General features: G+C 32.4%; 1 protein-coding gene across 3 annotated transcripts; it reads left to right on the plus strand.

Moving 5' to 3' along the window:
- Positions 1-263: 263 nt before the first annotated feature.
- On the plus strand, positions 264-1,473 carry LOC107919731 (uncharacterized). 3 transcript variants are annotated; one of them, XM_041108939.1, is made up of 4 exons: positions 267-457; positions 568-851; positions 951-1,051; positions 1,313-1,473. In XM_041108939.1, the coding sequence occupies exons 1-3, from the start codon at positions 314-316 to the stop codon at positions 1,000-1,002; spliced, it is 480 nt and encodes a 159-aa protein (XP_040964873.1). In that variant the 5' UTR covers positions 267-313; the 3' UTR covers positions 1,003-1,051; positions 1,313-1,473. The 3 variants fall into 3 exon arrangements, with proteins under 3 accessions (XP_016704606.1, XP_040964873.1, XP_016704605.1); XM_016849117.2 differs by lacking the exon at positions 1,313-1,473 and having other exon boundaries at positions 264-457; positions 571-851; positions 951-1,260; XM_016849116.2 differs by lacking the exon at positions 1,313-1,473 and having other exon boundaries at positions 269-457; positions 951-1,259.
- The last annotated feature ends 15,596 nt before the right edge of the window (positions 1,474-17,069 follow it).

Consider the following 17,069-nt stretch of genomic DNA (forward strand, 5'->3'; position numbering starts at 1 on the left):
TTTTTTCACCCATAAGATGCCATAACCTAATTTTTTTTAAGCTTATTTATTTATTTATTCACGTTGCTTTTTCTTTTGAAAAAGAAACAAAAAAGTGTGAATAAGATGCTTAAAAAAGGACCAATATGAGTCATATATAAAGTATAAAAAGCATGGACTAACTCCATCTTGAATAATCTAGTGAATGGGTAAAATAGAAGTTAAAAAGCGGGCGATCGCGCGAGTAGGTCCATTTTCTTGTCGCACTAAATACCTTGCGTTTAAGTTACAGAAGCTCAAACCCCAGACCTATCTATAAATAAGTATAACATAAATGGTTGTATATATAACACATCTACTCTACCATCGATTGCCCTCTTCATTCATTGATTTTTTGCGTAGGATGTTTCCCAAACCACATTGTTATGATCTAATCCTGCATAGGAAGATTGGTATGAATATGCAAACTAAGCACAAGGTGCGTATATATGTAATGTTTTGTTCTTTAGGAATTATTTTGTTTGCTGGTGATTGAAAACGTCAATGTCGGATGAAGCTTCTAACAGTTTGTAATTATTGTATTGGTAGAAGAAAAAAGCGAGGAAACATGATTCAGAATTGAAATGTAGAAGATGGAAGGGAGAATTGGAAGAGATTAGGAAGGTGCAAAATAGCATCAGAGAAGGGCAATCCCGAGTTGGAGAGAAACTGGAGGCTATGGAAATTGAATGTGAAGCACTACATGAAGAATCAAAGTTGATGATAGAGCGAAGTGCCCTCACTCAAATTCGTTTCGCTGTCATGTTAAATATATTGACGGCACGAAAAAACGGAGATTATGCTAAGGCTGCGCACTTCACTCAATTGCTACGGTTAGCTTAATTTGCTTCTGCGTATCCTTCAAACATTATATATATACATATATTAACAACAAAGGTTGACAGTATATGTTTTACTCTTCCTTTTTTCAGTGAAATAATAGCAAAGGATAACATGCAACAGCAAACACTGAGGAACAGTTGATTACCCCTAAACTCTCCAAGAGAACTATCACTGGAAAAACGGACCAACGGTGTGGCGGAATTGGAATACTTGATCTTTTTTTTTTAAAGAAACTTGATAAATTTATTATATACGCATGGATTTTATTAGTAATAGTATATGATAAAAGAATATCTTTTATATATATTCTATTTTTTTCAAATATGTAATTAATCATTTATATTCTATAATTCTATACGCAAGTGAAATAGATTTCATAAAAAAGAATAATGGATAGCTCTAGTGGAGCAGCTTTAAAACTTGTTACTAACATATATTCTCTTGTTTACAGAGCACGGAGGATTAATCAGTGAATTCGTCTAAGTAGATGCCTTGGGAAATCAATAAATAATGAATTAGATTATAATAAATCATCCAAAAAGAACTTAGGTGATTTATTTTAAAAAATAAAATAAATGATGTATTTTAATTTCTTTCATTGGTTGGTAGTGTATAAAATTATTCGTTATCATGCATCAAATGTTAAAATATAAGTATAAGATTGAGAAAAATATAATACTAAATTGTGCTCACAGGTTTGGCTAGGGGTGTGTTCAACTGAATTGAGTAAAAATTTTTAAGTTAGTCGAATTGACAAGTCCTATTTTATAATGTTAATTGATTTTAAAATTTTTTTTAAATTAAAGCGAATGAAATGAAATTTAAGTCTAATCAAGCAAATAATTTATTTTGAATTAAATTTACAAATTTAAACAAATCAAATTAAAATCTTATTGACAATATGATTAAATTCCAAGTTAGAACTCATACATTTGAAAACTTTTTCAAACCAAAATAAGAGGAAAACAAGATAATTTAATGCCATAAACTTGATTTGATAATTTAAATAATTTTATTTCGGAAAACTTTAAAAATTTTATAATTTAACATTTTTATATATTTTTATACTTTTTATAAAGTTGCTAACCTCCCCTAACTGTTCAATCTCTGAGATATAAGCTTTAATAAAAACAACTACGTCTTGCATCCTTTCCCATACTCCGCTATGATATGCTTTATTGCAGTGTTAAATTCAATTATTAACACTATTCATTCATCAAAAAAATGCTTTATTGCGTGAGTATATGATGTCGACATTAGGCACATTGAAATCAAAGAAACTGGTGATGACTGCTATCTGTCTAGTGTGCAGTGTGGAGGAGGAGACTACGACTCACTTGTTTCGAGATTGTGTCTTCACAAGACTGGTGTTACATCAGTCCTCTCGTAGGTCGGAATTAATAGTGTTAATAATTGGATGTAACACCATGATATACTCACGCCATGATATGCTTTATAAGCTTCAATTATTAACGCCATGATATGTTTTATCGGGTTTGAGGTGTTACATTAGTCCTCTCGTAGGTCGGAATTTTGTTCCTTGAATAGCATTGAACCACTGAATAAGAGACACTATTAACACATCCAATTATTAACACTATTCATTCATCACAGAATCCTAATCAGCGCATCATCTTTTCAAGAAAAACCCATTCAACCCTGGCATTAGCATTGCTCATGTCCAATTTTAAAGCAAATGAACCTAGAGCACCCCATTTTTTCTTCTTGGAAGAATGTAACATCTCATATGCCACTAAAATATTATACGTAATTTGCCTACTCGGTACGAATGCACCTTATGTTTCCTCAATACAAAGATTGAGTACTGCTCGAAATATGTTGACCACCACTTTCAAAACAATATTATAAATTACATTGCAAAGACTTATTGGTCTGAATTGACCCATATTTTTCAGTTTAGCCACTTAAGGAATGAACACCAAATTTGTTCTATTTATTTCTTCTACCTCCCTTTGACCATTCAACACATCCGAACAATATCTAGCAACATCATTCCCTACTATATGTCAATATTTTTTATAGAAAAAAGTCGAGAATCCATCCTTCCCTGAAGCCTTGAGGGGTGCCATCATCTACATAGCTTCCACAATTTTGTCGAATTTGAATTTCGCAATTAATTTTGCATTTATATCTCCTGAAATACAAGGTTGAACTTCGTTAATTAATTACTCACATTCCTTCACTGGTTTAAAAGAGAACAATTCTTTAAAGTAGTTTGTTGCTAGTTCAACCATCTCCCCTCTTAACCCATACTCCATCCCTATCCTCCAGTCCTTTCAGTGTATTCCTTCTTTTTTGTGACAAGGCAACCTTATGGAAAAAGGATGTATTGTGATCCCCCATTCTAGTCCAATCTACCCTTGCTCGTTGTTCCCAAAATAAAAACACAAGATATACAACAGTTATATGCACCCTTTCACTATAATTTGTGCGTGTGTCCTTCCTTTCACTGTATTCCATTATTCATCTTCAGCAGTTATATGCATTTTAAATAAAAATACAAGGCTTAAATTAATGTCAACATTTTAATATTGCACCCATGTGAAAATCACCTTATGCACATATTAACATTCCTAATGAAAACATTTGCCATGCAAACATAGACATATTATAACATATATGACGCAGAAATAAACATGCTTTTAATATTCGAGAACACATTAATATTATGCACACCTTTCATGTCAGCAGTTTAATAATACACCTATATTATCGATCAAGAACATAGCTAAACCCTAAATTAAGTAGAATTCATAATGATTTTTTTTCATTTATCTAGAAGATAGCAAGTTTAACACCAAAAATCAAATTGGTACTTTTGCCATATTGTTAACACCACCCTTATACTAGCCCTAAACCCAAATTTGAAATAACCTAAATTCATTATCAAAATTTGTTAATTTCCTAAATACGTTATCGAACTATCTCCAATTCAACACCTACAAACCCCTAAAACCAATTTCCTTTACTTTAAAATTAAGGATTCAAAATAAATTTTTAAGGTTAGGAGTCTTCGAAAATACTTTTCCCTAGCCTCTAAGGATTGGGGTTTAAGGAAATCATGAATATTGGGTTTGAAACAATCGAAACCTTAGGTTTTAACAAGTCCTAGAGGAAAAATCATATTTTCCCTAACCTTGGGTTTTGATTTCTACTAAAACGTCTAATCAACGACCCTTATAAAAAATTTTGGCAGATAACAAAACACAAATCACAAAGAAAGTAATGAAATCAACTTACCTTCTCTAATATCCCTAAATCGGGCCTAGAAGTTTCAGTACATTTTTCAGGTTTCGAGTGTGAAACTAGAAATTTATAAGGTTTCTAGTAATTTTTAATTTAATTTAGGAGGTTAATTTAATCTAAAATCGATTAAATAATAATCTAGAAAAATAAAAATATTTTTGGAAAAATTAATTTTAAAGTAATTAAATAATTATTAGTTAGAACAATTAATTTGGGTGGAAAAAAAATTTAAATAATTTTTAGTGGGGGTTAATTTGCATTAAATTTAAATATTAATTAAAATGGATTTAATTGTAAAATAAGAGAAATTTTAGAGTATTTATACGGAAAATAAACCTTAAAATTCAAAATTTTGGAGGGAAAGAATTAAACAGTAAAGTAAGGGAAATGTGGGAGTGGCCATTAGCCAAATTTCGCAATTTTTAAATTTCTGGTAGGTTGTTTCAGTTTTAAACACAATGCATACTTTTCACACCATTTACATCAGACTACAGAGCTATAAATTTTTTTTTTGCATGGTTTTAAAGATCTATCATCAGATAATAGATCCAACCAATTTTCTTCTTAAAATACTCTCTCAATTCACCCGGAATTATTCTCAAAAGTAACCAAAAATATTCTGAAATTGCTCAAGATTCTTGAATCAAGATTTTCAAGATTCTCAAAAGAGGACCGAGACAATCGAAATTGACGCTTGAAATTGCTTAGTTGATCACTTGTTGTGAAAGAATAAAATTGTGTGGTGAGTGTTTCTAAGGACAATTTGGTAAATTGACCCTCAATTGTGTTTAATTGGAAGCTTAATTAATGATTTCAATTAATTAATTATGGTTGAATGGTTGATTTTGCAAGATTGATATTAAGTGTGCAAAAATTGAATTTGTATTGGAAAATGGTAAGTAAGCTTTTGGGTAGTGTTGTGCTATTTAATTATATTAATTTGAAGGATGATTTAAAGCATGTGTATTGAAATTTTGATCATGATATGTTGGTGTTACAATTGGTAATTGAATATGGGAAATTGGTAAATGAATTGCTTGATTTAATTGGATGCTAAATGGCTATGTTACAAGTTATATATAATCATTTTGTCACATTAAATTGAGTATAATAATGACTGATTTATATGCTATGTTTGACTAAATATATTGGCAACATGCATGATGGATCTATTGGATATAGTTGGCATGCCATAGGATTTGTGGGTACTCACCATTATTTGTGAAATTGTCAGCATATGGCTCTAGGTGGACTGATTTATTTGGAGTAAGTAAGGGACTATTGAGCATTAGTCTCCACTCAATGGGTTATTTAAGGCGCTATAAGGGAGCACGTGCTTCAGCCCACTCAACTTGGTGGACTGTATTTGATATTTGTGGGAGTTCAGAGATCCATTTATCCAATGTAAGATCATTCGGTTAAGCCATGAGAAGTGTATGTCAATATATATTTATGTGTGATTTTTGCTATATCAATTGATAATTGCAAGTTATGAATAATTGATTTTTGGTATTGAAAATGCTTAATTATTTTGGCTGACAATTGGTGAATGATTGGTTGTGAATTAAGCATGGATTGGTGCAGTGGTTTTCACATGGGCGTGTGAGGGGTTGTACAGGGGCGTGTGGGATTTCCAGACGGACGTGTGCGGTCTGCCTAAAAGTTGTTCACGACACGAACATGGGCATTTAAAGACACACGGTCTACAGGACACAGCCGTGTAGGTTTTTGGGGGTTTGAATTTTTATCTTTTTAAATTGGTATTCTAGTTTTTTTAAGTTGCAATTTAGTCCTGAAAATTGATTAGTCTAATTAGAGCCCTAGATGATAAGGAAACTTGGTAAAATTTTAGGATTACTCTTGTAATGGGTAAAATTCAATAGAAACACACTTAATTTGTAACTCATAATAGGTCCTAATAGTTTGTATTTGTTACAATTTAATCCATAATAGTAAAACATGAATTAGATATAGCAAACGAACTCAATTTAAGCTAAAATTTTTAGGCTTGCATAATTTTGTCTAAAAGAAGGTCGGTAAACATTTAAATCTAAAATCGGTTTAGTTTTACCATAGGTGGTAAAATGAAAAAAATGTCCTTAAGTTAAATTATCTAGGAAAAGTTTAAAATTGGCTCATAATTTGCTTTCGCGTGTATGAATAACTAATATTCAGATACGATTGAGGTGTTATAAGGTCGGGGTGTGTCTTGGGTGGTTGTTAGCCGAAGAGTCACTTAGATGGCTAATGTAATGTTTCAAATCCGGGTTAGTTCGTCCTGGTCGGGTTTGGGGTGCCACACCTTCAATTGATATTAACAAAGCGAACCACCAATATTCCCACACACAACTCACCTGATAGTCCTACAATTTATTAACTTAAAGTACCGCCAAAAGATTTCATGATTTCTTTCTTCAAATCTTGATTCACTCATAGACCATTTCTATTAAGGGTTTAAGGAATGAAAGTCAAAAGTTAGAGTGAAAATGTTGGGTTTACGTCTCCTACTTCGGTTCCTCTTTTTTTACTACTTTTTACCATTTTAAAATTAATTTTATTTAATTTGAAATTATTAACTAATTGAAATGAAAAAAATTATTTTCTTTCTTTACAAACACCTACTTGCACCCAAGTGTCTTCTTTCCCTTCAATAGACTAACTAGTTGTTATGTTTTATTCTTATGAAGGGACTGCATTTATTCATTCATGGCAATCCTCCAATTTTCTTCATCATAAATCTGAATTGCTTCATTAAAAGTGGTTAAAATGTCATCAACTACAACATGAAATGCATAAGCCACCATCTCAGCAAAGCGAACAGGTTTTCTAATTATTCTCATTCACTTATTGGTTGCAATTAATTCAAATTGTTGTGGGAGTTCTTGGATATGAGCCTACTCTTCACTGAAGCCTCCTTCTTCCACTAGATCCTCCCTACTAGAGTCTCCTTCTACCATAGGAGAATCATTAACTTCATTTGCTAGAATCACCACTCTTTCAAACTCCACCTGCTTATAAGTATCATTTGACTGCTCCTTTTGCACCTTTAAAAACATGGTAGATTTTGTTGGGAAATGTGTTCATATTGTAGTAAACATGTAATTATTTTCTATGTATTTGAACGATGAATAAATAAATTTTACCTTTAACTGTTATGTCTTTTGTATTTCTATCTTTCATATTTTGCATGCATAGCGAAATTGTGACAAGCAAATACTAGCTCATTGATTCTCTATGTTCAAACTGATAATAAGTGGCATTATAAGAACGTTTACACTGTGAGAAAGACAACTTACTTCAGTAGATAATCTAAATGAGTCTGTAATCACGTAAAAGAATCAAAGTGAACATTTTATTCAAATATTGAGAAGGATTATTATGTCGTCTACAATTCCAATTGAGGAGATGACTAGTCTTGGCTATCAGAGCAGTTGGCTTTACGGTTAGAGAGATAGATGTATTCATTGGCAGAATGAAACATTGGATTGGACATAAAATGAATTAATTTTGAATCCGTTTGTGAATTAATTCACTTGCGACATTCATGGTGTGATTTACCTAAATCCTGAGTTAGTCACTAACCATGCGTATGTAACTCATGTGCTTTGATATAAGTGGAGGCTTATACTCTAAAGATGATTGAGCCAATAGTCGATATGTTGGGTACGTGAATTGTGTATGGCATGTTTTACTAGAAACAGTGGAATTCATAGCTCAATTAAAGAGTTAACAATATCCTCTAATTGACATTGTGTAGATTTATAAATATGGAAGGTGGCCAAGGGTTACTTTTTATTGAACGAGTAATTTATCACAGTTATTTGTTGATAGTGATTATATTAATCATTAAGAATACACAATGGTCATAATGAGATAAAATATGATATTATTAAGTGAACGAATTTAACTCAAAGGCAAAAATATATATCATATAAAGGTAACACACACATGATGAGGTCATTGGACAAAGCAAATGGATGAATTGCTTTCATAAATAGTATACAATAGGAGTTTTCAACTATGATACTTCTTGTGGACTGACTCCATGATTAAGTAATTGCGAATTATTGGAACAATGCTTTTGGATATAATTGCAATTACTAGAGCCTAATTGTATATGTCAGATTGGTCCCTCTGCTAGCTCAACAAAAGCTCGATCGGACTGTATTTGAATTAGAACTAAATTCTATGACTTTGTAAATAATTTAATTGAGTCAATTTATTCGATGTGGAATTAAATTAGGCGGTCATAAGAATTGTTCAACTAGAAATTTTGATTAAAGGATTTTCTTGAAAAGTTAATTTGGAAAATCTAAGTGATTTTTGGGAAAAATTAATTTTTATTAATTAAATTTAAATTAATCAAAATAATTAAAATTAATATGATATTTTTGGAAATTAATTTTCAAGTCAGACAATTGGCCCAGGAGCCCAAAACCGAAAATAAAACCCAAAAACTGGTCGAACCGGGTCTAGTATGTGAAACCGAGCTAACGGTTCAACTAGTGGCTAGACCAAACCGATTGAGCTTTCACTGGCCTGTACTAAACCAGCTCGGGGTGTCGGTGGCTATGACGAAAAAATTTCGGTGGTCGAAAAATGGTCAATGGCGGTGGGTCTTTGGTGGTTAAGTAGTGGAAGAATTACACTCCTACTAGGACTCTACCAGAGAATTTGATTTAAGATTAACTATTCCAAAACTAATAATATTTTAATAGATTTAATATTAAATTTAATTTAATACTTATCTTAATAGTATTTTATTAATTTAATATTAAAGTGATTATCTTAATATTAAATTAAATTTAATATTTATCTTATAGATAAATATTCTATTAATTTACTATTAAAGTGATTAAATTTAATCATAATTGAACTCTCTAAACTCTCCGTATACAAAGAGGGCATTGGGTCATTATTTTTCACACACTTGAATTCAAGAGAAAATTGTAGAGAGAAAATTCTCTGAAGAATTTATTTCAGAAAATTCCTAAAGATATTTTTCTTATTTACAACTTAAACTAAAAGATTAAAGAAATTGCGAAATTACCCCACTGGTAATTTTTGTGAAAAACTTTCTAATTCGAAGCGAGTCTTCACTCGGCACACATGAGCTTGTGGATAGTGGAGAAGACTATTCGATCGAAGCATTCATCCTAGACGAATCGAAAAGGTACAATTTTGATTAAGTGTTTATTAATTTAGATATCACAACCAAGTTCTTGTTTTGGAAAAAAAAATTAAAACTTTGGTTTTTCCCTAAATTTATTTTTTGCATCATTTTCCAAAACCAATTTTCCAACAGATTCATCAAAGGTGGAATATCTGCTGAAGATAATTTTCTTTTTTCCTAGACACCATAGGCGAAAACCTTTTATGCTAGAAGTGATCTCTAAGAACACTGCTTTCTTAGCTTTTGGATCCAACTTCGATTCCTTAACATGATAGTATGCAGCAAAACCAAACACGTGTAAGGAATCATAATCTATAACAGACTTTCCACTCCATTTCTCTAAAAGTGTTTTTCCTTCAATTGTAGTAGATGGTAGGCAATTAATGAAATGGCATGCATATGTTATAACCCCACCCCAAAACACTCTACCCAATCCAACATTAGATAGCATTAAATGAACTTTCTCTATTAACGTTTGATTCATGCGTTTTGCCACCCATTCTGTTGTGGTGTAGATTTGACAGTGAAGTGCTTGATGATGCCCCCATCTTCACAAATCTTTGCAAATGGATCATTTCTATACTTGCCACCATTGTCTATACGAAGTTGTTTGATCATTTTGCCTGTTTGAGTTTCCATCACCTTTTTCCACTTAAGGAAAGCTCTTAACATTCATCATTTGTCTTCATTGTATACGCCCACACCCTTTGAGAATAATAATCAACCAAAGTTACATAATAATGTTTTCCTCTCAAAGATCTTGTTTTAGAGGGACCCTAGACATATTAGCGAACATGATCCAAGATGCCTTTAGTATCATGGATTGCAGTCCCAAACTACACCCTTATCTACTTCCCTTTGATGGAATGCTTACAGAAATATACTTTACAGGTTCTTTCTCTTTTCAATAATTATTGATTTATGAGTGAGTTTAAGGATTTTTCACTTGCATGCCCCAAGCGCATATAACATAGCTTAAGTGTTTCTAACTCCCAATTTTCAGTTGATGTCATAGTAATTGTCTCATTAACTGTACGACCCAAATAGTGGTACAAGTTATTATTCTTGTAGACCCCTTACATTACCATGGGTGCACCAGAAATAAACTTCATCACACCCTCTTTAGCTCTCACTTCGAAATTTTTTATTCCAAGGTTCTCATAGAAATGATATTCCTCATCAAATCTAGAACATAATGAAGATCATTTAAAGTTATGATTGATTCATCATGATTTCTCAATTTAATAGAACCAATCTCATATATGGTAAGAGGAGTATTATTTAATGTATAGACATCCCCACCCTTTAGTTCTTTAAAATCAAAGAACAAATCCAAATAAATACACATGATAGTTACAAGTTGAATCCAACATCCACGCATTAGAATGGCCAGTTACTGATGTTACAAGTGAGAGATTAGAATATTCATCAACACACTCAACTATATTTGATACTACTATAGCTTTCCCTTTATTAGATTTATCCTTGTTTTTCAACTTTGGGCAATCTTTCTTCTATTGTCCTTTTTCTCAATAGAAAGCACACTCATCTTTACTTAGTTTCCCCTTTGACTTGGATTTCCCTTTCTAATATTTACTGCAGGTGTGTGAACGACCCTAGACTACCAAAGCTTCTACATCTTCGGTTGAATTTCTTTGTTTTTTTTCTGAATTTCTTAGTTCATAACTTTATAAATTTACACACACTTCACTAAGAGATACATCAACCTTCGTTTGAAGTATAGTAGTTTTGAGGAACTCGAACTCCTTAGGAAGTGACCCCAACAACATTAAAGCCAAATCTTCATCTTCGAAAGTCTCATCCATATTCACCAAATCAATGACCAATTGATTAAAATTGGTGATGAGATTTTTCATAGTGGTAACCATAACATAGATGAAACAAAATAGCCTTTCTCCATGTAGAGCTTATTTTGACTGTTTTTCTTCAAAAAAATTTCTTCTAGTGCTAACCACAACCTATTTGCAGAAGTCTCTTTTGAGAAAGCATATCTTTACTCTCAAGAAAGGCTTGATCAAATTGTACCACATGCTAAACGATTTATAGTCTTCTAATCTTTCTCCTCCACATTATTTGGTTTCTTTCCATCAATGGCAATGTCTAGACCTTGCAGAAAGTGAGCATTTAGAACTTCACTCTACCACATGGTGAAATGACTTGTGCCATCGAAAATCTCTACTATTATTCTCGTATTTGCCACTGTCAGTCTCACCTATATTGACGATGTTGTAAATGTAGATCCTCTTGAATTTTCTACCATTTCAACCATAATTTTTCAATATGCCCAAGAAAATCCTTTCTAATGAGGAAGATCAATTTAAACCACAACCATAGAGCATACTTTGAATAACCTTTGGCTCTGATATCACTTGTTGTACGAATAGGGTAGAAAGAGTAAATTGTTGTACTAGAAAGCCATACTAGGTTTAATTCCCAAGAAAGTTTAGAGGGATCACAAACAGTTCCCCTTAAAACCCAACCTCCTAGACGGAATATATCTAAAATGTAATTTAATAGCATAATATACCACTACAATTGTACCCTACAAATTATTGAAAGAAATAAAAATAATAAAGAACACTGGAAATTTAATGAGGTTCAGAAAATTACGCCAATATCCTCAGACACTACCAAATATATTTCACTACAAAAGATACAAGTGAAAAATTACAAATAAGAAAAGGGAAATTTTTTCTTATGAAGAAAATGGTAAATTTTGGAATTATTTAAATGTGAAGAAACAACCTCTATTTATAGTAGTATAAATACTCCACAACCATATATTTTTTAGATGTGGGATTATGTTATTTCAATAAAAAAAACACAAAAAGAAAAACAGAAAAAAAAACTCCAAGAGAGGACCAAGTGAGCCTACAATAGAGAGAAGAAACAAAATAAAAGAAAGAAGAAAGAAAAGGAACGTTGAGGCTAATTCTAAGGTCTAGAGTCATCATATGAACGATACAAATGTAGGAGAGGTCAAGGAAAACAACATACATTGGAATCTAATAGATTCAACAGTTGGATTTTGAGATTGGACAAGGATAAGTTCGAACGTTCAAGCATGGATTTGTGTAGTTTGAAGCATTTTTTAGAGAATCGACCTCGTATTCGTGTTCTAAGGGTAAAAAATAGAATAGGCAAGAGTTTGAAGTTTTTTAACCACCACTAGTGGCAGTTGACACAATGCTTCAACGTCAGTTTCTGGGTTTAGTGGCTACTTTTTTGGGGTTGCTTTAGATGGACAAAGAAGGGAGAATAGAATATTAAAGAAAAAAAAGTTTTTGTTCTATTTAATTAGAAAATTAATGAAAATTTAAGATAGGTTCAATCAAAAGAAAAAAAAAAGTTGACAGTGGGACCGTAGGTTAAAAGTTGAAAAAGGGGTATTTTATTTTTAAATATTTTTTAATTTGCATAGATTTTTTAAAAATTTTCCAATAAATTTTTAATTTTTAAAATTAATTATTTTTTAATTTTCAATAGTTTCTTAATTTTTTTAATTATTTGTAATTATTCTGTTGACGAGGGTATAAGATAAAATAGCGCCACGTCAACAATTTTGTACACATTGAGCACCACGCCATCAAATGTTGTTGATCGTTAGTCAACTAAGAGACAAGTCATCAATTCCGTCAAAAAATGATCAAATTGATTAAAAATGGAACAATGACAACTAAAGTGTTTAAAAAAAATAAGGTACAACAACAAAATAGGCCTATAATGACATTTTTTTTACGTAGAACAACGCAAAAAAGGTTGGCATAGGCACTCTCGACGATTCTCACGACGTTTCTGAAAACATCGTTGTTAGCACCATTGGCATAGGTACCATGACGCTTTGGAAAAAGCATTAGCATAATTCAACCTAAGTCAACCTTTATTCAAGGGTTGGTAAAAACCTAGTCAAGGTCGACGTTTAAAAAAGGTTGGGATAGGAGGAATTAGACGATCGAAAAAAGTCGAAATAAAGCATTCATATGCCAACTTATAAAGAGTTGGTTCATGCCCCCGTCAAAGGCTACATAAAAATAGTCGAGTTAGGTCGCACTTAGTCAGACTTTTAAAGAGTTGGCACATGTGTCGACACTTCTGAAAACATCGTTGTTAGCACCATTGGCATAGGTGCCATGACGCTTTGGAAAAAGCGTCGGCATAATTCAACCTAGGTCAACCTTTATTCAAGGGTTGGTAAAGACCTAGTCAAGGTCAACGTTTAAAAAAGGTTGGGATAGGAGGAATTAAGCGACCCAAAAAGTCAGAATAAAGCATTCATATGCCGACTTATAAAGAATTGGTTCATGCCCCCTTCAAAGGTGACATAAAAATAGTTGAGTTAGGTCGCACTTAGTCCATCTTTTAAAGAGTTGGCACATGCGTCGACGCTTCTGAAAACATCATTGTTAGCACCATTGGCATAGGTACCATGACGCTTTGGAAAAAGCGTCAGCATAATTCAACCTAGGTCAACCTTTATTCAAGGGTTGGTAAAGACCTAGTCAAGGTCGACATTTAAAACAGGTTGAGATAGGAGGAATTAGGCGATCGAAAAAATTCGGAAACATTCATATACCGACTTATAAAGAGTTGGTTCATTCCCCAGTCAAAGGGACAAAAAATAGTCGAGTTAGGTCGCACTTAGTCCAACTTTTAAAGAATTGGCACATGTGTCAACTCTTCTGAAAACATCGTTGTTAGCACCATTAGCATAGGTACCATAACACTTTGGAAAAAGCGTCGGCATAATTCAACCAAGGTCAACCTTTATTTAAGGGTTGGTAAAGACCTAGTCAAGGTCAACGTTTAAAAAAGGTTGGCATAGGAGGAATTAGGAGACAAAAAAAAGTCAGAATAAAGAATTCATATGTCGACTTATAAAGAGTTGGTTCATGCCCTCGTCAAAGGAGACATAAAAATAGTCGAGTTAGGTCACACTTAGTCTGACTTTTAAAGAGTTGGCACATGTGTCAACCAAAGCCAACCTAAAAAAATTCGAGTTAGTGTATGTTTATACTGACACAAGAAGGGCTGATTCAGGGTCAATCAAGATGTCAAGTTAGATCGTGCGTACGCCACCTTTATAAAGGTTGTATTAGATGCAATCAAAATTGACTCAAAAAAGATTGTGATGGACTTGTCTAAGGAAACCTTAAAATGTTGGGATAAACCTTGTTTGTACCAACACCTTACATAGTTGGCTCTGTCCCATGTTTTATACAACTTTTTTTCCCGACTTTTGAAGAGCCTATTTTGGCAAAATATGAGCAACTTTGTATATATTAGGTTTCGAAAAGTTTGAAACAATATTAATTGAACAGTTAATTAACATAAAATGGTCATATTAATAAAAATTTACCACTGAATAATGCAGTTATTAGTTTCATATACAAAATCCTAATAGAAGTAGTCAACACGTTAGCAACCTGTTGTCAGCTTGTTGTCCATTACATCACTTGGTAACTATATTTAGTAAATGCGTTGTGAAACATCAAAAAATTTTGGGACAATTGCATTCATCAACTACTATAACATATATATACACACATAATATGCAGCAGGCCTAGGTCTCATTCATCATCATCCGAACTAAAGGCCTCATCATCAAGTCCTCTAGTTTGAAATTCAACTACAAAAATAACAATGTACATTTTCTATTTATATGAGTTAGATGAGAAACAACATGAACACGTGGGAAGAATATTTCAATAATAGCCAAAGAACCATAAGTTGAAGCTAAATCAACAATTTTTCATTAGTACATCCATTAATTATTGGTTGAGCAAACAATGAAGACATCAAATAAGAAACTAACATTCAATTACAATACAAACAAATAGCCAAATAAAAACAATCAATATCTATTAAACCATCGGCAACCTTATTGACAATCTAGTAATAAAATAGTCACCTAAGTATGAAAAGTCTTGTACTTACTTGACTTTCCCTTTTTCATACACTCGTTAAAGAGAGCCTTATACTTCTTCTCATGAGCATCCATCATATCCATGAACTTTGCCTCTCGAATTTCAGTCAATTTCATAAACCTTTCTTCTACCTCGGCTATTAAACGAGCTTCTCGCTCTACGACCTCCACACAAAATCAAGATCCTGCTTCCTTGAGTAAAGCCTTCTCTTGAACTGCTTGTTCGGCTTGAATTTTTTGTATTTGCTCGGCATGTTTAGCGCCCATCTCTTCAATCAATGTTCTGATGGCCTATATAGATTGGCTTCCTCGGGTGACTGGACCATAGCCAAACAACCTGTATTTGGTCATCCCACATCCATATCCTAACACTTTTCCATACTTGTCAGGGCTGAACACTTGTGTATACACCTCGTTTTCTAAGGCAACATTATCTTGAGGTGCGAAAAATCTCCTAAGTGTTGGCATAGAGTGTTTAAACCTCTTGTATGCTTCATCCTGCAGTTCTCTTTCATTAGAAAAATCTATTTTGAAAAATAGTAAAGCTGATTTCAAAATAAAATAAAATAAAATAAATAACAAATTGTCCGTAAATGTTGGAATCTAAATTGCTCCAAACACGAGGGTTCACAGCCTTCCTTCTCAACCTATTATATAACAAAACAATAGTTGTTAACAATACTCACCAATGAGCGCAGAACAATATTCACCAACTTCTCAAGGTAATTGAACTTGTGGAAGAACCCTTTGAGGAAAGTCGTACACCTCCTAATGTTCGCGCTTTTCCAGCCATTTTACTAGAAAAAAAACAAAGTGGTAATGGATGAAGGTTAACGAGGAAGCACCAGAGGGAACCAGCAGAGTACCGAAAAATTCTTGGATTTTGAGGAGGAGGAAAAGGATAGAAGATTGGAATCGGGAAAGATGAATTCTTTACTTGCTTTTAAGATTTATTGCCGGGAAAGCCTAAGTCGACAATAAATTTGGAGTAGGGTTGGTTTTTTATTTTCTTATTATTGCTTTTTATTTTGGGTTTTCTCTTTACGCCAGGTTTTAGGTATGAACCATAAGTATATATAGTTTGTTCTATTTCTTTTTTGCCATTGGGTCTTTTTTCTTTTTTGCTGCAAAGATTTTCTATTTCTTTTTATTTGCAAAAAGAAACTTTCCCGACTGGTTCTCACACTAAAAAAATCAAATTACGTTCTCTTATTTTATTTTATTTCATATTTTGGAAAATTTAAAACGATAAGCGAAGATGAATCTATTCAGATTAGCAAGGGACATGACCCATTTGTTTAGTGTTCTTGTTTTGCTTCTTAAGATCCACACAATCAAGTCTTCTGCTAGTACGTTCATTTTCCAAATATTTACTTCTTCTTTTTTCAGGTTTAGTTCATTTTATGTTGTACTTTTTTCCTAGTAATTTACTGTTTAATATTAAAGAATCGATTATTTAGGTGAAATTATGTGTGAATTTTTATCTAGTTTATTCTTTTGTTTGAAATGTTTTACATTTTATTGAATACTCAAATTGGAGCCATGTAAAATGTGGAAACTTTAGCTTAATAGAAAATGTGACCATTTTTTTTAATGTATGGAATATAAATTCTTGTATTTTGTGAATTTATTTTTAGTAATTTGAATTTGTATGTATGTTTGTTGGAAGCTTAGAAGCAATAAGGTCTAAACATTAGGATTTTATTCGATACATCTAGTTTGAGTTAAAGTGGAGTTAGTTGTTGGATTTAGTGACACTGTTGGCATCTCATTTTAGCTGATTTCCCTTCTATTTGTACCAATAAACCTCTAGAGGTTTTGAAA

Source organism: Gossypium hirsutum, chromosome D13 (assembly GCF_007990345.1).
Source record: "Gossypium hirsutum isolate 1008001.06 chromosome D13, Gossypium_hirsutum_v2.1, whole genome shotgun sequence".
Classification (NCBI taxonomy): domain Eukaryota; kingdom Viridiplantae; phylum Streptophyta; class Magnoliopsida; order Malvales; family Malvaceae; genus Gossypium; species Gossypium hirsutum.

Bases quoted from the DNA above. Each gene is read 5' to 3' on its own strand.
- LOC107919731 (XM_041108939.1), top strand. From the start codon at position 314: ATGGTTGTATATATAACACATCTACTCTACCATCGATTGCCCTCTTCA. The intron at 458-567 runs GTGCGTATATAT...TTGTATTGGTAG, and splicing joins ATATGCAAACTAAGCACAAG to AAGAAAAAAGCGAGGAAACA. The intron at 852-950 runs GTTAGCTTAATT...TCCTTTTTTCAG, and splicing joins CACTTCACTCAATTGCTACG to TGAAATAATAGCAAAGGATA.